This window comes from Schistocerca cancellata, chromosome 7 (genome assembly GCF_023864275.1).
Source record: "Schistocerca cancellata isolate TAMUIC-IGC-003103 chromosome 7, iqSchCanc2.1, whole genome shotgun sequence".
Lineage (NCBI taxonomy): Eukaryota > Metazoa > Arthropoda > Insecta > Orthoptera > Acrididae > Schistocerca > Schistocerca cancellata.
Window position 1 is genome coordinate 400,133,356 of NC_064632.1, and position 23,210 is coordinate 400,156,565.

Here is a 23,210-nt window from a genome sequence, read left to right on the forward strand (position 1 = left end):
TCACAGAGGAAGATTGCACTGTAGTTCCTTCTCTAGATTGTCGCACAGATGACAAAATGGTAGATATTGAAATAGACGACAGAGGGATAGAGAAACAATTAAAATCGCTCAAAAGAGGAAAGGCCTCTGGACCTGATGGGATACCAGTTCAATTTTACACAGAGTACGCGAAGGAACTTACCCCCCTTCTTGCAGCGGTGTACCGTAGCTCTCTAGAAGAGCGTAGCATTCCAAAGGATTGGAAAAGGGCACAGGTCATCCCCGTTTTCAAGAAGGGACGTCGAACAGATGTGCAGAACTGTAGACCTATATCTCTAACGTCGATCAGTTGTACAATTTTGGAACACGTATTGTGTTCGAGTATAATGACTTTTCGGGAGACTAGAAATCTACTCTGTAGGAATCAGCATGGGTTTCGAAAAAGACGGTCGTGTGAAACCCAGCTCGCGCTATTCGTCCACGAGACTCAGAGGATGATAGACACGGGTTCACAGGTAGATGCCGTGTTTCTTGACTTCCGCAAGGCGTTCGATACAGTTCCCCACAGTCGTTTAATGAACAAAGTAAGAGCATATGGACTATCAGACCAATTGTGTGAATGGATTGAGCAGTTCCTAGATAACAGGACGCAGCATGTCATTCTCAATGGAGAGAAGTCTTCCGAAGTAAGAGTGATTTCAGGTGTGCCGCAGGGGAGTGTCATAGCACCGTTGCTATTCACAATATACATAAATGACCTGGTGGATGACATCGGAAGTTCACTGAGGCTTTTTGCAGATGATGCTGTGGTGTATCGAGAGGTTGTAACAATGGAAAATTGTACTGAAATGCAGGAGGATCTGCAGCGAATTGACGCATGGTACAGGGAATGGCAATTGAATCTCAATGTAGACAAGTGTAATGTGCTGCGAATACACAGAAAGATAGATCCTTTATCATTTAGCTACAAAATAGCAGGTCAGCAACTGGAAGGAGTTAATACCATAAATTATCTGGGAGTACGCATTAGGAGTGATTTAAAATGGAATGATCATATAATGTTGATCGTCGGTAAAGCAGATGCCAGACTGAGATTCATTGGAAGAATCCTAAGGAAATGCAATCCGAAAACAAAGGAAGTAGGTTACAGTACGCTTGTTCGCCCACTGCTTGAATACTGCTCAGCAGTGTGGGATCCGTACCAGATAGGGTTGATAGAAGATATAGAGAAGATCCAACGGAGAGCAGCGCGCTTCGTTACAGGATCATTTAGTAATCGCGAAAGCGTTACGGAGATGATAGATAAACTCCAGTGGAAGACTCTGCAGGAGAGACGCTCAGTAGCTCGGTACGGGCTTTTGTCAAAGTTTCGAGAACATACCTTCACCGAAGAGTCAAGCAGTATATTGCTCCCTCCTGCGTATATCTCGCGAAGAGACCATGAGGATAAAATCAGAGAGATTAGAGCCCACACAGAGGCATACCGACAATCCTTCTTTCCACGAACAATACGAGACTGGAATAGAAGGGAGAACCGATAGAGGTACTCAAGGTACCCTCCGCCACACACCGTCAGGTGGCTTGCGGAGTATGGATGTAGATGTAGATTTAGAAGCCATGGAGCCGAGTTATCGACAAGGCACTGTGCGAGTTGGTGCTGGCTCCATAATGGTGTGGCTGCTGCGTTTACAAGGAATGGACTGGCTTCTCTGGCCCAACTAAACCGATCATTGACTGGAAGTGGTTCCGTTCGGCTACTTCGAGACCATTTGCAGCCCTTCATGGACTCTAAGTTCCAAAATAACGACGGAATTTTTATGGGTAACAATGCGCCGTGTCAGAACATTCTGGATAATTCGATCGAAAGATTTGGTCACCCAGGTCACCCGACACGAACCACATCGAAACTTTAAGGGACATAATCGAGAGGTCAGTTCGTACACAAAATCCTGCACTGCACTTTCGTAATTATGGACACCTATAGAGGAACCATGACTCAGTATTTTTGCAGGGGACTTGTTGTTGTTGAGTTGCTGGACTACGTCGGGCAAAAGCGGGTCCGACACGATATTACGATGTATCTCACGACTTTTGTCGCCTCCGTGAATGACGCCACTGCGTTACCACTCCGCAGACTTCGTACAAACGCAGGACGAAAATTTCCAGTCTTGTGCCAGCTGACATGTAACAGGAACTCCTACCTCGTTCCCACGCTGTTCCGCGACGTGGCAGTGCCCAGAGCTGCTGCTGTCTCCACAACAAATTTTACATTACTAGGCATTACTTCAAGAGCTTGTCTGCACCCCTGAGTCGTCAAGAGGCAGCCACCCAACTGCAAACCCGCTTGCATGTAATAACAAAGCCTATGTTTACCTCGAGTCTCCCCAGTGCTTGTCACACTGCGGTGTCCCTCTTTTTGTCTGTCAGGCTGTAAGCGGGGCAACCTTTTTTGAGTGAAGCAAACACTTGAGTTAAGTCAAGCCCGTCTGGCTTCTGGGAAAGTATCACCTACCAGGTGCAGCTTAAGCGTCCCCTCTTGTTCTCAGTATCTGGCACTGAAGTATTATAGTTTATATCTAATAGAATTACATTTTCCTAGAGACATACTGAGTCTCAACTTTATCTTCGATAAGGACAGAAGCTGAAGTAATGAATTAGAATTTGAGTCAAGGCAGTACTTGAACCTGGGTGTCCTGTTTACAAGACCGATGTGCTATCCATTATACCACCTTGACGTTGTGACTGACACAACGACACGGTCTATCCTAGTCCAGTGCCCTCCCTATCACAAACTTCAGTTCACACTTCAGCCCATCTTGATTTCCCCAGTCTAATGCTGACGATTTAAATAGGAAAAAATCAAGATGGGCTTAAGTGTGAATAGGGAGGGCACTGGACTATGGTAGTCTGTGAAGCTCTGTCAGCATTACTGCCGGCGTTGTGCAATGCATAGCACATCTGCCCACTAAATAAGCCGGCACGATAGGTCAGCGTGTTCGGTCAGAGGGCGCCCGCCCTCTGTAATAAAAAAAAAACTGAGTAAAGGAATCAACGATCTTGTGACGTCCGCCCAGACCAAACGCAACAAACAATACCGAACAAAATGGAAAAAAAGTAAGAGACCCAGGTTCAAGTCCTGGCTTTGGCACAAATTTTAATTCGTTACTTCAGCTTCTATCCTTATTGCAATATAGTTCATTTAAGTAAATTTACTCAGTAATGTTTCAATTTTTTTACACCTAGTTGCAATATTACACAATTTTCTAAATATGCACAGGAAAAAATGCAGAAAGTTAAATTTGGGTTTTTGAAATCTTCCTTCTGCAAAACAGAATGTATTTCTCTTTTTCTATTTACCCAAATATGTGCCTACACCGATTCTGTGGCTTTCAGTTTATTTCTGTAAGAATATTATATGAAGTTCATGGTTATTGTTTTATTTTAAGCGTAAACACTACAACATGTGTATTATTTATTTAGTTTTTAACTCCTGATCTAAAATTACATAATTGCAAAACTGGATTTGTATATATCTGCTAGCATTTTTGTCTTTCTGTGGTTTGACAGCATGACATCTGCGGAGTACTGAGAAGAACTTACTGAAAGAGTTAATAATTTTTGAATTCTTTTTCAAGACTGTTAGTGTTGTATGTCCTGTACTTACAGGACGGAAAACGTAAACACAGAACATACGAGGTGCTACTCAAGTTCTCGACATCTAACATTAAATACAATCATATCACACCTGATTTTTATTCGCCAACGTCACCTTCGAAGTGGCCCCTAGGGAGTACAGGCACAACTCACAGCGCTTCGGCCATGAAAGAAATGCATCCCGAAAGTGTTTCTTAGTCGGTGTGTTCACCACCACTTGCGATTCCACTTGAATCTCCCCTATAGCATCAAATCTCTGCCCTTTCAACTTCATTTTCAACTTGGGAAAAAGAGAGAAATAGCACAGAACCAAGTCGGGTGAATAACGGTGGATGAGGAATAACCGACGTGTTGGTATCTGTCAAAAACTGGGGCACAATCAAAGTTGCATGTGGACTCGCATTGTCTTTATCAAGGATCCAAACATACCTGCACCATTTCTCTGGACAGTTCCTTCTCACATCCCGCTTAGCCACCTTAGGACGTCACGTTATTTGTAATTATCCATTAGTCGTCTGACTATGAGATGCGACCTCCTTGTGGATCATCCCGTCAGCATCAAAACAACAGATTAATAAGGATTTGAAGTTTATCTGAACTTAACGGGCTTTGTTTGGCTCTTTCACTGGTATGATTGCTGTTTAGTTTAAGGATCATACCCATAATCCCAACTTTCATCACCTGTAACGACCTTAGAAGCTAACCCTGAGACAGTTTGAAGCAATTCATTCTGTTCCCTGCAGACATCCGTGTGATACTCTTTCTGATCGTCACTCAGCAGTAGTGACACGAAATCTGCAGCAAACCTTCTCATGTTCAGTTTTCCTGACATGTGGCGCATGATAATCCCACGATATTACAGAGACCGTGGATGGTCTGCCTACGACCTTTCACAATCGCATTCCGAACAACACGGACATTTTTGGATACAACGCCGGTAGATTGTCGTTCCGAAAGTTCATCATCATAAACAAATGCCAAATATTTTTAAACCCTTAAACCAGTCATATGTTTGTGACATTACCGAATGCTTACACTAACATTTTGTAAGTTTCATAGGTTGGTTTTACCTAGTTTAAAAGATGACATGATACAGCAACGTGGTTCTCTCAGATAGGTCATTCCAAAATCACAAACACAAGCAAAAATTACAATGGAAAACTGCCCGCTAACAATAAACGCTTTCAGTTAGATCGAATCCGTTGTGCATAGTAACTTACGAAACATGTTTTACGCTGCTCCTAGCGGCGTTTAGTTGTATTACCATTTGTGAACACGGGTCATACAAATTTCGGGAAGTCACACATCTTTACTATTTTCGAAAAAGGAATTCCAAAACAAAGAACTTTTCAAGCAAGTTCTTCCAGGACGACATCGATACATTACACTGAGGTAACAGGAGTCGTGAGATATCTTCTAATATCATAACGTATCTCCTTTTGCTCGGCGTAGTGCAGTACTGGGGCGTGGCGTGGACTCAACAACTCGTTGAAAGTCCCCAGCAGAAATAGTTAGCCATGCTGCCTCTATAGCCGTCCATAATTGCGAAAGTATTGCCGGTGCAGGATTTGGAGCGCCAAACAACCTCACGATTATGTCCAATAAATGTTCCACGGGATTCAAATCGGGCCATCTGGGCGGCCAAATCATTTGCTCGAACTGTCCTGAATGTTCTTCAAACCAGTCGCGAACGATTGTGACCCAGGGACTTGCCGCATTGCCATCCACAAAAATTCCATCATTGTTTGGGGCACATGAAGTCCACGAACAGATTCAAATGGTTTGCAAGTAGCCGAACATAACTATCTCAGTCAATGATCGCTTTAGTTGGACCAAAGGACCCAGTCCATTCCATGTAATCACAGCCCACACCATTCTGGAGGCAGCATCAGCTTGCAGTGTCGTGTTGATAATTTGAGTCCGCGACTTCTTGGGGTTTGTGCCACACTCGAACCCTACCATCAGCTCTTACCACCCACCTCAAACCAGGATTCATCCGACCAGGCCACGGTACTACAGTCGTCTAGGGTCCAACCGAGATGGTCACAAGCCCAGCAGAGGCGCTGTAGGCAGTGTCGTGCTGTTAGCAAAGGCACTAGCGTCAATCTTCAAATTTCATCGCACTAATGAATTCGTACGTTGTACGTCCCACATTGATTCCCGCGTTTATTTAACTCAGTGTTGCTTTTCTGTGAGCACTGACAACTCTACAAAAACGTCACTGTTAATGGTCGTTAAGTGAAGGTCGTCGGCCACTCCATTGTCCCTGAAGCGAGGTAATGCCTGAAATTTGGTATTTTCGGGACACTCTTGACTCTGTAGATCTCGGAATACTGAATTCCTTAACGATTTCCGAAATGGAATCTCCCATACGCCTCGCTGCTATTACCTTCCCGTGTTCAAAGTCGGTTTATTCCCGTCGTGCGGCCATAATCAAGTTGTAAATCTTTTCACACGAATCACCTCAGATGAAATGACAGCTGCGTCAATGCACTGCCCTTTTATACCTTGTGTAAGCGATATTACCGCCATCTATATACACTCCTGGAAATTGAAATAAGAACACCGTGAATTCATTGTCCCAGGAAGGGGAAACTTTATTGACACATTCCTGGGGTCAGATACATCACATGATCACACTGACAGAACCACAGGCACATAGACACAGGCAACAGAGCATGCACAATGTCGGCACTAGTACAGTGTATATCCACCTTTCGCAGCAATTCAGGCTGCTATTCTCCCATGGAGACGATCGTAGAGATGCTGGATGTAGTCCTGTGGAACGGCTTGCCATGCCATTTCCACCTGGCGCCTCAGTTGGACCAGCGTTCGTGCTGGACGTGCAGACCGCGTGAGACGACGCTTCATCCAGTCCCAAACATGCTCAATGGGGGACAGATCCGGAGATCTTGCTGGCCAGGGTAGTTGACTTACACCTTCTAGAGCACGTTGGGTGGCACGGGATACATGCGGACGTGCATTGTCCTATTGGAACAGCAAGTTCCCTTGCCGGTCTAGGAATGGTAGAACGATGGGTTCGATGACGGTTTGGATGTACCGTGCACTATTCAGTGTCCCCTCGACGATCACCAGTGGTGTACGGCCAGTGTAGGAGATCGCTCCCCACACCATGATGCCGGGTGTTGGCCCTGTGTGCCTCGGTCGTATGCAGTCCTGATTGTGGCGCTCACCTGCACGGCGCCAAACACGCATACGACCATCATTGGCACCAAGGCAGAAGCGACTCTCATCGCTGAAGACGACACGTCTCCATTCGTCCCTCCATTCACGCCTGTCGCGACACCACTGGAGGTGGGCTGCACGATGTTGGGGCGTGAGCGGAAGACGGCCTAACTGTGTGGGGACCGTAGCCCAGCTTCATGGAGACGGTTGCGAATGGTCCTCGCCGATACCCCAGGAGCAACAGTGTCCCTAATTTGCTGGGAAGTGGCGGTGCGGTCCCCTACGGCACTGCGTAGGATCCTACGGTCTTGGCGTGCATCCGTGCGTCGCTGCGATCCGGTCCCAGGTCGACGGGCACGTGCTCCTTCCACCGACCACTGGCGACAACATCGATGTACTGTGGAGACCTGACGCCCCACGTGTTGAGCAATTCGGCGGTACGTCCACCCGGCCTCCCGCATGCCCACTATACGCCCTCGCTCAAAGTCCGTCAACTGCACATACGGTTCACGTCCACGCTGTCGCGGCATGCTACCAGTGTTAAAGACTGCGATGGAGCTCCGTATGCCACGGCAAACTGGCTGACACTGACGGCGGCGGTGCACAAATGCTGCGCAGCTAGCGCCATTCGACGGCCAACACCGCGGTTCCTGGTGTGTCCGCTGTGCCGTGCGTGTGATCATTGCTTGTACAGCCCTCTCGCAGTGTGCGGAGCAAGTATGGTGGGTCTGTCACACCGGTGTCAATGTGTTCTTTTTTCCATTTCCAGGAGTGTATGTTCGTATCGCAAGCACATGACTTTTGTCACCTTAGTGTAGCTATTAACGGCCACACAGTGGGCGACCAGTTGCTGTGCTTCTTCTGCAAGTGTTGTGGTGCTCCTGCAGCCGCTGGACCGCGACCCCCCGTACGGCCGTCCCCTGTGGCGCTTCACGGCGTTCGCGCAGGACGAGGGCGGCGCCGGATTGGTAGGCTACGCAGACGTGCAGGTATCACTCGCCGACGTCAACGACAACGCGCCCGCTTTCCCGCACCAGCTCTACCACGGACAGGTCATCGAAAACGCTCCGGCAGGTGAGGCACGACTGCTAGCGCCACGTGTATTAATATAGTGATCTTTGTTAAGCCCTCTTCGGTCAGCATATTTACTGGAGTGAACAAAAATTTGGGAGCACTAAAAACACGCCGGCCGCGGTGGTCTAGCGGTTCTGGCGCTGCAGTCCGGAACCGCGGGACTGCTACGGTCGCAGGTTCGAATCCTGCCTCGGGCATGGGTGTGTGTGATGTCCTTAGGTTAGTTGGGTTTAAGTAGTTCTAAGTCCTAGGGGACTTATGACCTAAGATGTTGAGTCCCATAGTGCTCAGAGCCATTTGAACCATTTTTGAAGTAAAAACACAACATATTGCTATGCTTAATACGGTGTAGAAAAACCGTTAGCTCTGAAATCAGTTTCCAGTCTTCTCGGAACGGATAAATACAGATCCTGTACGGTTTTCGTGGGAATCTGATACCACGCTTCCTGCAAAGTAGTGACAAGTTAAGATAACGGTGATGAGGTGGATAGCGACAACGCACTCTTCTCACCAAATCTGACCACAGAAGCTCAATAAAACTGAGATCTAGTGACTGTAGTAAAACGTAAACTCCGGCCGAACAGGCCACGAAGGTCCAAGGATACCGACCGGCCGCCGTGTCATCCTCAGCCCGCAGGCCTCACCGGATGCGGAGATGGAGGGGTACGTGGTCAGCACACCGCTCTCCCGGCCGTATGTCAGTTTACCGAGACCAGAGCCGCTACTTCATAATCACGTAGCTCCTCAGTTTGCCTCAAAAGGGCTGAGTGCACCCCGCTTGCCAATAGCGCTTCGGCCGGCCGAAGTGGCCGTGCGGTTCTGGGCGCTACATTCTGGAGCCGAGCGACCGCTACGGTCGCAGGTTCGAATCCTGCCTCGGGCATGGGTGTGTGTGACGTCCTTAGGTTAGTTAGGTTTAATTAGTTCTAAGTTCTAGGCGACTGATGACCTCAGAAGTTAAGTCGCATAGTGCTCAGAGCCATTTGAACCATTTGAATTGCGCTTCGCAGACTGGATGGTCACAGCGCTTAACCTCGATGAGCTGACGAGAACTGGTGTTGCCACTGCGGCAAGGCCTTGGGGTTTAAAGATAATACTACGCCTTTAGAACAATTGATTGTTTACTTTTTGCCAATTTCTTCTTGCATTCGTTGCTTACTATGATAATAAAGGTTAATTTTATGAAAGATTTTAAAATTGTATTCCTAATTGAAACCACATCCTTAAAATAATTGATTGTTTAGTTTTTGCCAATTTTTTCTTATATTAATTCTTTACGATTATGGAGCTCAGTTTTGTGAAACATTTTTAAAGTTAGTTCTTCTTATATTGTTCAGACTCAAAGGGTTAACACGCAGTTTCATAGGCGAAATATCTGTGGAAAATGTCTGCTGAGGTGAGTTGCAGCATCAGCTCCGCAAGGTCCTCATTGATAAGAGACGGTCGCCCACGGCTCTCTTTAGTATGAGTACTTTGATGACCTTCGAAAAATTTCCAACATCAGCGACGCAACATCTGTTTGTTCGTGGCCTTAAACCTGTACACCTGACATAGCTGACGATGTTTTTCTACCCGCAACATGTTCTGTGCATTGTGAAATTAGTCGCAGTCGGCAAGATATGAGCCGCCATTTTCAGCCACTGCTGCAGCGCATCTGGCAAGAGTCGAGACTCATCAAGCCATCATATGATTATTCCATCACACCTTTGTCACACATGCGCTATATTTCCCGTAAAATACGTTTACTTTAAAAAAATAAGGGAAATTTAATTTCTGGGTCTCCCCTATACCATCCAGCTTGAGAAGCTGATTTACGTTAATTACATTTACTAACTTAAAAAATTGGACTCTACAGCGGCAGCTGCAATCAAATTTGGTGTTGAGAGCAGGTGATCCCGACTGTGCGCAGACCCAAAATTTTCCCTCTTTTTGACGTGGTCAACTCCACGCACAGTCACTTTTCAAAACACGTCAGCTCATCTAAAACTTCCCAAGTCAACTGGTGGTGACGTTGTAGCGAAGTGGGCATTCGAAGGAAGAAGGAACTACCACACCTCAATCAAGACTGGGTCGATCTCATGTACTGACAGAGGGCTCCGTCTAGCACTGCGGAGAGTGGTTGTAAAACATTTCATGAAATAAGTGGAAGGAATCACTCGTTGGTTCCAAAGTGCTACCAGAAGTCCAACTTGCACAATGAATGTGCGTAGGGAGGTAAAAAGAATGGGATACGATGTTCGAGCAGCTTCTCATGAGCTACAAATTTTTGTAAGTGAGGCTTGAGGTGGTGTAAAGAGCGGCGCCAGTGGACAGAGGATGATGGGAAGAGAATGAATTGTGGGTGACGAATTACGTTGTTGCACCACAGTAAGGAATTCTGTGTGAACATAAAGTTTTCGAAGTTTTTTTTTTTTCAGTTAAGCACAGAGCCTAGCCAAGAAAGGCCCAAGAATAGCGTCACAGTCAGAATCTTACCAGGAAGGAAAGCCAGTGCAGCAGACAGCGAGGCTCACCGCTGGATCATTGCCACACCACACTCGAGCTGAGAGCACAGAGTGCGACCGCAGCAGAATGACTGAATCATAACATCATTCTGACAGCACTGCAAGGCACTATAACAACACATAAATCGTATACAGAACGACTCTTAGGCTGTTGACATGGCAGAAAGCTACAACCTGAAGAACTGAAAGCCACAGTTGGTACATTACAGTATCCTGTAAAGTGCTGTTCACTGACTGTACAGGTGAGCAACCGCCAGAGTCTTGGCCATCTCTCGTTGGGAGGCTACCATCATCCCAAGCAGAGCTATTGGCGGCTGATCTGGCGGCGAGCCCTAATGTCTGATGTCTTCGAGAGCGTCTCAGTAAAGCAGCTCGCCATGCGGCTGGCGTCTCGACTGGGCAGACGTTCCTGAAGACCTCGGCATCCTGCCCTGCTGAAGGTGCGGTTTCCGACCTCTAACATGCAATATAGAAGTCGCTGGGCTGGACGACTCAGCAACTCCCAGCTGCATGCGCCACTCTGCTGTCATACAACGCCACCGAGAAGCTATTTGCGTTGTGTGAGTCATGAAAATAAACGTATTTACAGCTGTATCACTGACGCCCTTGGCCGTTTCACTGGACGACACTCCTGCACTCCAAGCTCAACATCTTGCATATGTGGAGACCACAGCTTCCTGGATCTCCATAACACTATACCCTGTGGCAATCCAGTGAAAGAGTTTGAGTTTGGTGAGTGCCCGTGAAAAGTTTTTGCCATCACATGTAGCGTCATAAGCGAAGTATGGATGAGATAGTTTTATGATATGGAGATATGTTTCGTGGCAAGGGTATGGGCTTGAGAAAGCACTAAGTGTGGAAGGGTATGAACACATTTTGCAGCATTGTGTACTGTGTACAACAGAGGAACAGTTCAAGAACGACATCTGTTTGTATCAGCATGAAAATGCACCCTTTCATAAAGCAGCATGTCTGAAGCAACGGTCTATAGACAATAACTTCCCTGAAGTCGACGGGTCTGCCCTGGGTGCCGCGCTGAACCCAGTAGAAGACCTTTGGAATGAGTTAGAACGTCGAATTCACTTCAGACCTCAGGGTCCAGCATCACTATCTTCTCTGGTTTTGGCTCTTGAGCGCGAGTGGGTTGCCTTTCAGGCAGTCGGTCAGCGCAATTCAGACAACGTGCTGTCTTTCAATTCTTGATAGAAGGGGATGTCATCCCAAACTAAGTACATCAGACAATCCAAGGCTTTTATGTGATTTCTGTTCATGTGTGCGTCATTGATCCGATAAGATTGAATATTATGAAGCGAGAATGTTTAATGCCTGTGAGAAAGAAAGAGTTGGACATCCTGCGTCAGCAGCCACTGTTCAACATGCGAAACGTTGACTAATTCGGGATGATTTTAGAGACACACTGGGACCATAAACGGCATTTTACAAGAACGTGCAGGTCACATTGCTACCTTACTTGGTCATCGGAAAATCTGTTCATGATGGCTACCTCCGACAGCTGAAAAGAAATTACCCAGACCTAAAATTGGCTAGGTCTCTGCTCGCATTAAGGGAATGAAAGTGAGGCCTTTCTGCGTTCAGTTGTAACAGAAGAAGAAACATGGGAACAACACTACGAACCGAAGGAAAGTCAAAGAGAAATTCAAGACTCAGTCCTCATGTGAAAAATCAGTGCTTTTGGGCGCAAATGGTGTTATCCCTAATGATTTCCTTTAACGTGGAACTATAATCAATTCAGAGCGTTACATCACAATGCTGTGAACTTTGACACGGTGACCAACAAGGGTTCGACAGGAAAAGGCAAATGTTTTCTTGCAGAAAGACAATGGCAAACCACACATTTCGCATGCTGTCACTATAAAACTTCAGAAACGGAAGTTCATAACCAAACAGCATCCTAAATACACTCATCATTTGACCCCTTCTGTCTTCCAAGTGTCCCTCATATTAAAAGGAGATCCACGGGGTAATCATAATGCATCTGATGAAAAAGTTAGAGAACTCTGAAAGGCTGGCTGCAGAAACAGTGTGACAATTTTTTCCGTGACAGCTTCAGAGAACTTGTTCGCCGTTGGCAGAAATAAGTCGAATTTTCTGACGATTCTATGCAAAATTGAATATCGGCATTCAACTGTCGTATATTGAGTATTACTTTTGCATTTCATTTGTTGAACTATTATCATCGAAACTCTATTGGAGCCATTGCTTTTCATTCAGCCCTCATATTCATTACTTCACCGTGGTCCCCAGCGTTATTCATCCGTGATGCTTTCACGTTTTTTCTAACGTCATTTACACACCTTTTATTATTAACTGAAGTCGAGTCGAGGAACATTTTTAACAGCACCTATTTATACACTACTGGCCATTAAAATTGGTACACCAAGAACAAATGCAAATGATAAACGGGCATTCATAGGACAAATATATTATACTATAACTAACATCTGATTACATTTTCATGCAATTTGGGTACATAGATCCTGAGAAATCAGTATCCAGAACAACCACATCAGGCCGTATTAACGGCCTTGATACGCCTGGGCATTGAGTCAAACAGAGCTTGGATGGCGTGTACATGTACAGCTGCCCATGCGGTTTCAACTCGATACCACAGTTCATCAAGAGTAGTGATTGGCGTATTGTGATGAGCCAGTTGCTCGGCCACCATTGACGGGACGGTTTCAATTGTTGAGAGATCTGGAGAATGTGCTAGCCACGGCAGCAGTCGAACATTTTCTGTATCCAAAAAGGCCCGTACACGACTTGCAACATGCGGTCGTGCATTATCCTGCTGAAATGTAGGGTTTCGCAGGGATCGAATGAAGGGTGGAGCCGCGGGTCTTAACACATCTGAAATGTAACGTCCACTGTTCAGATTGTCGTCAATGCAAACAAGAGGTGACCGAGACGTGTAACCAATGACACCCCATACCATCACGCCGGGTGATACGCCAGTATGGCGATGATGAATACACGCTTCCAATGTGCGTTCACCGCGATGTCGCCAAACACGGATGCTACCATCATGATGCTGTAAGCAGAACCTAGATTCATTCAAAAAAATGTCGTTTTGCCATTCGTGCACCCAGGTTCGTCGTTGAGTACACCATTGCAGGAGCTCCTGTCTGTGATGCAGCGTCAAGGATAACCGCAGCCATGGTCTCCGAGCTGATAGTCCATGCTGCTGCAAACGTCGTTGAACTGTTCGTGCTGATGGTTGTTGTCTTGCAAACGTCCCCATCTGTTGACTCAGGGATCGAGACGTGGCTGCACGATCCGTTACAGCCATGCGGATAAGAAGCCTGTCATCTCGACTGCTAGTGATACGAGGCCGTTGGGATCCAGCACGGCGTTCCCTATTATCTCCTGGAGCCACCGAATCCATATTCTGCTAACAGTCATTGGATCTCGACCAACGCGAGCAGCAGAGTCGCGATACGATAAACCGTAATCGCGATAGGCTACAATCCGACCTTTATCAAAGTCGAAAACGTGACGGTACGCATTTCTCCTCCTTACACGAGGCATCATAACAACGGTTCACAAGGCAACGCCGGTCAGCTGCTGTTTGTGTATGAGAAAGCGGTTGGAAACTTTCCTCATGTCAGCGCGTTGTAGGTGTCGGCACCGGCGCCAACCTTGTTTGAATGCTCTGAAAAGCTAATCATTTGCATATCACAGCATCTTCTTCCTGTCGGTTAAAGTTCGCGTCTGTAGCACGTCATCTCCGTGGTGTAGCAATTTTAATGGCCAGTAGTGTAGTTTTCAGCCTAGCTCCCATCGTGTCACATATCACATTACCGGTTTCGGCTCTAGCTAAATGGAGATCGTGGTGTATTCTACTGATGCAAGTTTCATCGTCAGCGTTGTTGAACACCAGGTACGATGAAGAGAACTACCGTTTTATTATATACGTGGTATCTGTTCTTTCAGCCATGTCCGAAAGAACAGACATCATTGTGATCCTGCGCCCACTATGACTCAAGACACAAAGAAATTAAAGACATTAGCTGTCAGTGGCAAATGATTTATATCAACGGGGCAAACTGAAAATTTGTACCATATTAAGATTCTAACCCGGGTCTTCTGCTCACTGGTTAGTTGCGCTGGCGTCTACGCCATCCCAACAGAGTTGTCACCACAACCGCATGGACTACCCTCACATTCTTCCCGTCGGACCCAATTTCCCAACTTATACCACACACTACTAATGTACGGTACCTGCTTGTTAGCCTCATTACTCGCGCCATCTCGCTAATTCCTGTAAGAGTTCGAACCTGGGGTGCATCTGCACTGAAGGGATCATTGGTCGTCATCGCCTTAATTACATAGGTGGTTTCTGTTCTTTCGGACCTGTCTTAATTCACCTGTATGTCTTGATTCGTAGTGGACACCACGTATACAGGGTGTTACAAAAAGGTACGGCCAAACTTTCAGGAAACATTCCTCACACACAAAGAAAGAAAATATGTTATGTGGACATGTGTCCGGAAACACTTACTTTCCATGTTAGAGCTCATTTTATTACTTCTCTTCAAATCACATTAATTATGGAATGGAAACACACAGCAACAGAACGAACCAGCGTGACTTCAAACACTTTGTTACAGGAGATGTTCAAAATGTCCTCCGCTAGCGAGGATACATGCATCCACCCTCCGTCGCATGGAATCTCTGATGCGCTGATGCAGCCCTGGAGAATGGCGTATTGTATCACAGCCGTCCACAATACGAGCACGAAGAGTCTCTACATTTGGTACCGGGGTTGCGTAGACAAGAGCTTTCAAATGCCCCCATAAATGAAAGTCAAGAGGGTTGACGTCTGGAGAGCGTGGAGGCCATGGAATTGGTCCGCCTCTACCAATCCATCTGCCACCGAATCTGTTGTTGAGAAGCGTACGAACACTTCGACTGAAATGTGCAGGAGCTCCATCGTGCATGAACCACATGTTGTGTCGTAAAGGCACATGTTCTAGCAGCACAGGTAGAGTATCCCGTATAAAATCATGATAACGTGCTCCATTGAGCGTAGGTGGAAGAAACTAAAATGAGCTCTAACATGGAAATTAAGCGTTTCCGGACACATGTCCACATAACATCTTTTCTTTCTTTGTGTGTGAGGAATGTTTCCTGAAAGTTTGGCCGTACCTTTTTGTAACACCCTGTATAATTAACGTGATGAGAACAAGTGATCACTTCAGTGCAGATCCACACCAAGCTCGAACTCTTACGGGAATTGTCGAGATGGCGCGAATAATTAGGCTAATGACCACGGACGCTCACCAGCAGTGTGTGTGGTGTAAGTTAAGAGTACGGGTCTAACGGGAGAGGTGAAAGGTTAGTCCGTACGATTCTGCTGATCACTGTGTCTGGATAGTATACTGGTCAGCGCATTTACCTAGTAAGCAAGCGATTCGGGTTCAAATACCGCTCCGGCACAAGTTTTGAACTTGATCCCATTAACACGGGTTGTTCACAAAAGTCTCTGCGTAATGCCGTATGATTGTTAGTCGCGCGTGCCGTATGATTGTTCGCATGCCTGGGTTACTTCCCTTCAAGTGGACTCTCCCAACATTCCACAGTTTCGTTTATCTCAGCCAGCGTCAGTAGTATCGTTGGTGTGTGTCCTTACGTGTTGACGTGAAAGTTTAGTTCCTTTGTTCGTTGGTTTCGTTTTTGTCACTGTTAAAATGCTAACCATTGAAGAACGTGTGTTTTTAGTCGACCAAGTGTTCAAAGCTGGCGGCAAATACACACTTTCAGTTCGTCAAACATTTAATTCAGTTTTCCCAGAGACAACACTCCCACATCGCGATGCTGTGCGAGATTTGATTAACAAATTTGTAAGTACGGTTTCAGTGACAGATGCACCGCGAAATGGTCGTCCTAGCATTTTGTCTGAGGATAAACTACTCGATATTTCGATAAAATGTCCATGAATCCGAACAGGTCAGTGAGAAAACTCTCCCAGGAAATCGATTTTAGTGTCGGAACGACCCACACAGCTGTAAGGAAAAAATTAGAACTTTCCCCATACAAAGTAACAGTCGTGCAGGAACTGAAAAATACTGATCATGGCAAGAGACTGCATTATTGTCAATGGTTCAAAAATTTCGTTCAACAAAATGGAAGGGAAATTCTTAATGAAACGTTTTTCACTGATGAGGCGTGGTTTCATTTATCCGGGTACATGAACTCGCAAAATTCTCGTATGTGGAGCACTGCAAATCCATTGTGTATTCATGAGGAACCACTTCATTATGTGAAAATAGGAGTTTGGATTGCAATTTCTAGACGTCGGTTTGTGGGTCCCATATTTTTCAACGAAACAACAAACTCACAACGATACTACAGGGATATTCTGTACCCATTCATTAGAGAACTTGTGTTAAGTGAAATACTGAACGGTTATTTTCAACAAGATGGTGCAACCGCGCATACAGCTCGCATTTCAATGTCACTGCTTGCTGATGTTTTTGGTGATCGCATAATTTCATAGGGGCTTTGGCCTCCACGATCGCCTGACCTAACACCACCTGACTTTTTCTTCTGTGGTGCAGCGAAAGCTACTGTCTATAAAAGCCGTCCAAAATCCATCGATGAATTTAAAACTGCAAGATCCACTTTCACTGTTTCTGTTACAGAAGAATTGTTACAGCTTGTGTTTGGAAACATGATTTGACGAACTGAATTGTGTATTTAACAACAGCGGGGACACTTTCAACGTTTAATGTGAAAATTTGTAAGTAAAAATGAATATTCAATAAATTAATAACTTGTAATTCACTGGGTTTTATTTCGGTATATTGACTGCGGCATACGGCACGCGCAGCTAACAATCATACGGCACTGCGGAGAGAGTTTTTGAACACCCCGTATAACTGAGTGCCCACTGGCAGCCAATGTCTTTAATTCCTTTGTGTCTTACCACCGTCTATCATGACATCATCCTCGGCGGGATATTAAGCCACAATGTCCCTTTCTTCTTTCCGTTTTGTTTTAATTGCCATTCTATGAACTACGTACATGGTGAATGATTTCTTAACTTAGTAGTTCGCGGTCAGATGATTACACAGAAAATTATAAAATAAGAGTAAGCCAGGCTGCATGGGAATCAATAAGACGATTGGGCGTAATTGTTAACGAACCCGCGGACAAAAGAACTAAAACCTAGACCGTCCATACCGTCTCAGTCGTCTGTGAATCTGAAAAACAAAATACAGGGTGGCGCACGAAATGTGTTACAAATTGTTTCTTTCACAATTTACGACGCACATTAGATATCCCGCTGGGATATACCGCAGCAGTACCAGCTGAGCTTGGAAAAACAAATGAGTTACGAAATGTCGTGTAATTCACGATACTGTCCCTAGGAGACTAGTAAGCAGCAATGGCTGACAATAGAAGACTGACGACACAGCAATGGTCGGCAATTGTGTTACTTTTTCATGAAACGAAAAGCCTTGTTGTGACTCAGAGGCGTTTTTGACAACAGTTTAACACACGATGGGTCCCTTGCAAGAAGACCATCCACAGGTTGTACGATAAATATGTACAGGAAGGAACAGTATTGGATGCGAAGAGACCTCGGCCTAAGCCTGTTTGTTCGCCGGAGAATATTGAAGTGGTACGAGTTGCTGTACAGAGAAGTCCCGGGAAATCTTGCAGAAAGGCAGCAGTGCAACTTGGAATACCCAGACGCTCCGTTCAATGCATTCTTAAAAGCGACCTCCAAACGTACCCATACAAGATGACCTGTGCACAGAAGCTCACTGAAGAACACAAGCAGCAGAGACTACTGTTTGCTCAGTGGGCGGAGTATAGGGAAGAAACTCTCAACAACGTTTGGTTTTCAGACGAGGCGCATTTTCATTTAGACGGTATGGTTAACAAACAAAATGCACGTTTTGGGGCCACGGAAAACCCAAAAGTGCTTCATGAACGACAACATTATGCTCCGAGGATTACAGCATGGGCAGCAATTTCCAGTCACGGACTTATTGGACGTTGTTTCTTTGAAGAAACTGTGAACAGCGAGCTTGCTTCGCAATAGCTTCATTCCCCAGCTTCTTGCTACTGCCTTGCCCTTCAACACGCAGTGGTTCATGCAAGATTGAGCAAGGCCACATACTGCAAACACTGTGTTGGAGTTTTTACACTAGCATTTCGACATGCAGATCATTTCACTCAGGTTTCCAGGTCGCTTCAATGACGGACAAAATTGGCCCCCCAATAGTCCAGACCTCTATCCATGTGACTTTCTTCTTTGGGGGTATCTAAAGGAAAAAATTTTCTCGAAACGTCCAATTGATTTAATGGAGCTCAGAATACTTATTCTTCAAGATTGCAGTGAATTATGGAAGACATGTGCTGTAGGGTAATCACTAAATTCAGTGTTCGTTTGAAGGAAGTAGTGAAACGAAATGGTGGACATATTAAGCATGTGCTGAGTTAGAACAAATCTCCATGGACGGCTCTTCATTGTAGTATATGTTCCTTTCAGATTGTATTGACAATAAAGTTTATATTCAAAAACAAAATGGTAACACATTTCGTACGCCACCCTGTACATCTCACATTTTTCAGGTCATTTTACTTTGTACCGGAAGTGAACATACTATAGCCGAGGTGAAGAGCTGAGTAAACATTGTTTTTATGTTATTAATCCCGTGCCGTTTGCTGTATCATAACTGAATGAAGTATCATGTAGTATGATGACACCGCGCATTATTAATTACATGATCCAGTCACATTAACGTGACTGCCTTGTACGTTCAACGTCGACATGCAGCAATCACTCACATACGGCAGGTAACAGCACTAGCAGTGGATGGTAAATAAAACGTGTCAGGGGGACACGAGAACAGAGCAACTGTTGTCGTAATGCGGAAACGGAGCTTTGTCTGACGCCCAAAAGGGCATCATCATTGGCTTTTAGGTCAAGGGCTGAAGCATTTCCGAAAGGGCTAAGTTTATAAACTGTTCGTATGCTACCATCGTTAAAGTATAAGGCGCATGGCAAAATGGCGCTATTCGAAACTGGCGATTAGGAAACTGTGGTGCACCATATGTCATAGATGAAAGGGGAGAATGACGGGTGCGGAAATGTCAACGGGTGAAGAGACGTGCAATTGTTGACCGCCCAGATGAACCAAGGGGCTATCAACAATGTCTCCTCAATGACCATTCAGCAAACGTTGCTGCGTATGGGCTTCTACGGCAAGCGCCTGGTTCAAGCACCCATGCTCACTGCTGTCCATCGGCGACGAACTCTGGAATTTTCATGCCAATACCGCAACTGGACACTCGCTGGTTGACGACAGATGGTCCTCGTCGCAAGGGACCGACGGCAATCTCATTCTCAGTCGAAGGGCGTCGCTGGATGCAGATACGGAGGGGCACGTAGTCAGCACACCGCTCTCCTGGCCGTATGTCGGTTTCCGAGACCAGAACCGCCACTTCTCAGTCAAGTAGTCCTCAGTTGACCTTACAAGGGCTGAGTGCACCCTGTTTGCCAACAGCGCTCGGCCGACCTTGACGGTCACCCATCCAAATGCTAGCCAAGTCCGACAGCGCTTAACTTCGGTAATCTGGCAGGAAACGGTGTTACCACTGCGGCAAGGCCGTTTTTGCTGTAAATTTACTACACTACTGGCCATTAAAATTGATACACCGCGAAGATGACGTGCTACAGACGCGAAATTTAACCGACAGGAAGAAGATGCTGTGATACGCAAATGATTAGCTTTTCAGAGCATTCACACAAGGTTGGCGCCGGTGGCGACACCTATAACGTGATGACATGAGGAAAGTTTGCAGCCGGTTTCTCTTACACAAATAGCAGCTGACTGGCGTTGCCTGGTGAAACGTTGTTGTGATACCTCGTGTAAGGAGGAGAAATGCATAACATCACGTTTCCGACTTTGATAAAGGTCGGATTGTAGCCTATCGAGGTTGCGGTTTATCGTATTGCGACATTGCTGCTCGCGTTGGTCGAGATCCAATGACTGTTAGCAGAATATGGAATCGGTGGGTTCAGGAGGGTAATACGGAACGCCGTGCTGGATCCCAACGGCCTCGTATCACTAGCAGTTGAGATGAAAGGCATCTTATCCTCATGGCAGTAACGGATCGTGCAGCCATGCCTCGATCCCTGAGTCAACAGATGGGGACGCTTGCAAGAAAACAACCATCAGCACGAACAGTTCGACGACGTTTGCAGCAGCATTGACTCTCAGCTCGGAGAATATGGCTGCGGTTACCCTTGACGCTGCATCACAGACAGGAGCGCCTGCGATGGTGTACTCAACGACGAACCTGGGTGCACGAATGGCAAAACGTCATTTTTTCGGACGAATCCAGATTCTGTTTACAGCATCATGATGGTCGCATCCGTGTTTGGCGACATCGCGGTGAACACACACTGGAAGCGTGTATTCGTCATCGCCATACTGGCGTATTACCCGGCGTGATGGTATGGGGTGCCATTGGTCACACGTCTCGGTCACCTCTTGTTCGCATTGACGGCACTTTGAACAGTGGACGTTACATTTCAGATGTGTTACGACCCGTGGCTCTACCCTTCATTCGATCCCTGCAAAACCCTATATTTCAGTAGGATAATGCACGACCGCATGTTGTAGGTCCTGTACGGGCCTTTCTGGATACAGAAAATGTTCGACTGCTGCCCTGGCCAGCACATTCTCCAGATCCCTCACCAATTGAAAACGGTGGCCGAGCAACTGGCTCGTCACAATACGCCAGTCACTACTCTTGATGAACTGTGGTATCGTGTTGAAGCTGCATGGGCAGCTGTACCTGCACACGCCATCCAAGCTCTGTTTGACTCAAAGCCCAGGCGTATCAAGGCCGTTATTAAGGCCAGAGGTGGTTGTTCTGGCTACTGATTTCTCAGGATCTATGCACCCAAATTGCGTGAATATGTAGTCACATGTCAGTTCTAGTATAATTTATTTTTCCAATGAATACCCGTTTATCATCTGCATTTCTTGTTGGTGTATCAATTTTAATGGCCAGTAGCGTACTTTTCAATTAATACATGAAAGTGGCATCCGTTTTCCTGGAATATTTTCATCTATGCTGGTGACATGAGTTTATAACAAATTAATAACTGTGACTTGGTGCTGTCACGTAACTGTTCCAGTTCGAGTGTGTTACCCAAGTGAAAATGTGCTTTTTTTTCTTTCAAATAACCAGGGACTTTCATCCTGAATGTGACGGCAGAAGACAATGACGACCCAGACGAGGGGAGCAACGCCAGACTTAGGTACTACATTGACAAGAATGCCGTGGATGAGACTACAGGTTCTGCCATATTTAAAATCGACGCAGACACGGGAGAGATATCGACAGCTATCTGCTGCTTGGATCGCGAACGGACTCCCGCTTACTCCATCCAGGTAGTCGCCACGGACGGTGGTGGGTTCGAAGGTAAGTGCTGATTGTGACTTGATGACATTAATAACGATTTGTTTGTTTAGATGCACTGCTGACAAGTCGTAGGGATCCACACATTAATCCTACAAGACGATCGAAATTTTCTGAAGTGTGAAAAGGAGGAGGATTTTGAGTAGAAGTCGTGAAACCATATTATTATTCATTCAATGCTGGCTTTCACGGCTGGAATTAGCATGCTTCGTTAATTTTGTTGTATCAGCTAGAAACTGCTATCTTAGTCTTAATAGTTTCTGGTGATGCTTCCAGCACTAGGAGACGAATGGGTAGGCGCAGAAATATGCCTTGGACTACGGACAACTGGCCGTAACAAAATTTTAAATTAAAAACACATTTTTCACGTGCTTGGAGACTCTTTCTTAAGAGACGTCATGCGTATTTTCTTTGCTGTTTCGACAGATACTTGCAGTTTTGTTTTTGGAACGTGTACCTGGAGTCAGTCCAAACAAATGTCGCTCATAACGTCATTCATGCGACGCCCAGCGTCGATGGAAAGCGCCTGCTATTTTCTAGTTACGAACAAAATGATCTGTAAAGTGGAATTTTATGTGCTCATTCGACAGAGTGGTCCCAGAAAAATCTAGTGCGATATTAATTGTACCGATATGTATTAACAGGGACAGTAAAACACCAGGAATATCGAGTATTCCAGCAGCGGCAACACCGCCCTGGCCCGCGCTGAATGCCACCGCCATACAGAAGCGCTGCTCAACCGCTGCTGGAGTACCGATTATTCTTTGTGGTTAAGTGTTCGTGTTAATATAATATCGATAAAATGAATAACACACTAGACTATTATGGGAGCCCTCTATCTAAGGACCATGTAAAATTTCGATTTATTAATCACAGTGTTTGTAATGACAGACGAACCGATGCTTTCCCTCGACGCTGAACTTCATATGGAAGATGTGATGATCAGGATTTGTTTGGACCGACACTGACTACACGTTACCAATGCACATATACAGATGGCGGTAGTATCGCGTACACAAGGTAGAAACGAGAAGTGCATTGATGTAGCTATCGTTTGTACTCCTTTTTGCTCTCCATCAGGCCGTTCAGTATGCCCGCCGCCACCGCCATTCATCGTATGTACTCTGCTCTGATTCACTCAGTGCTCTTCAGAGCCTTGGAGCTCCGTATCCGGTCCATCCCTTGGTGCAACGGATCCAGCAGTCCCTCCATTCGGGTGGTGACGATGGCTCTCCTGTCAGCTTTCTGTGGGTTCCCGGCCATGTAGGAGTGCCTGGGAATGAGGCTGCTGATGCTGCAGCCAAGGCTGCAGTCCTCCTGCCTCGGCCAGCCTCCCATTGTGTTCCG

General features: G+C 46.0%; 1 protein-coding gene across 1 annotated transcript in view; it reads left to right on the forward strand.

Annotated features, from left to right (window-relative positions):
• LOC126092792 (neural-cadherin-like) overlaps nt 1–23,210 on the forward strand; it is a 329,734-nt gene that overhangs the window by 89,426 nt on the left and 217,098 nt on the right. Inside the window, exons 5-6 of the mRNA XM_049908520.1 lie at nt 7,707–7,893; nt 21,633–21,866. Coding sequence (XP_049764477.1) covers nt 7,707–7,893; nt 21,633–21,866 — 421 coding nt within the window. The remainder of the gene's footprint in view (nt 1–7,706; nt 7,894–21,632; nt 21,867–23,210) is intronic.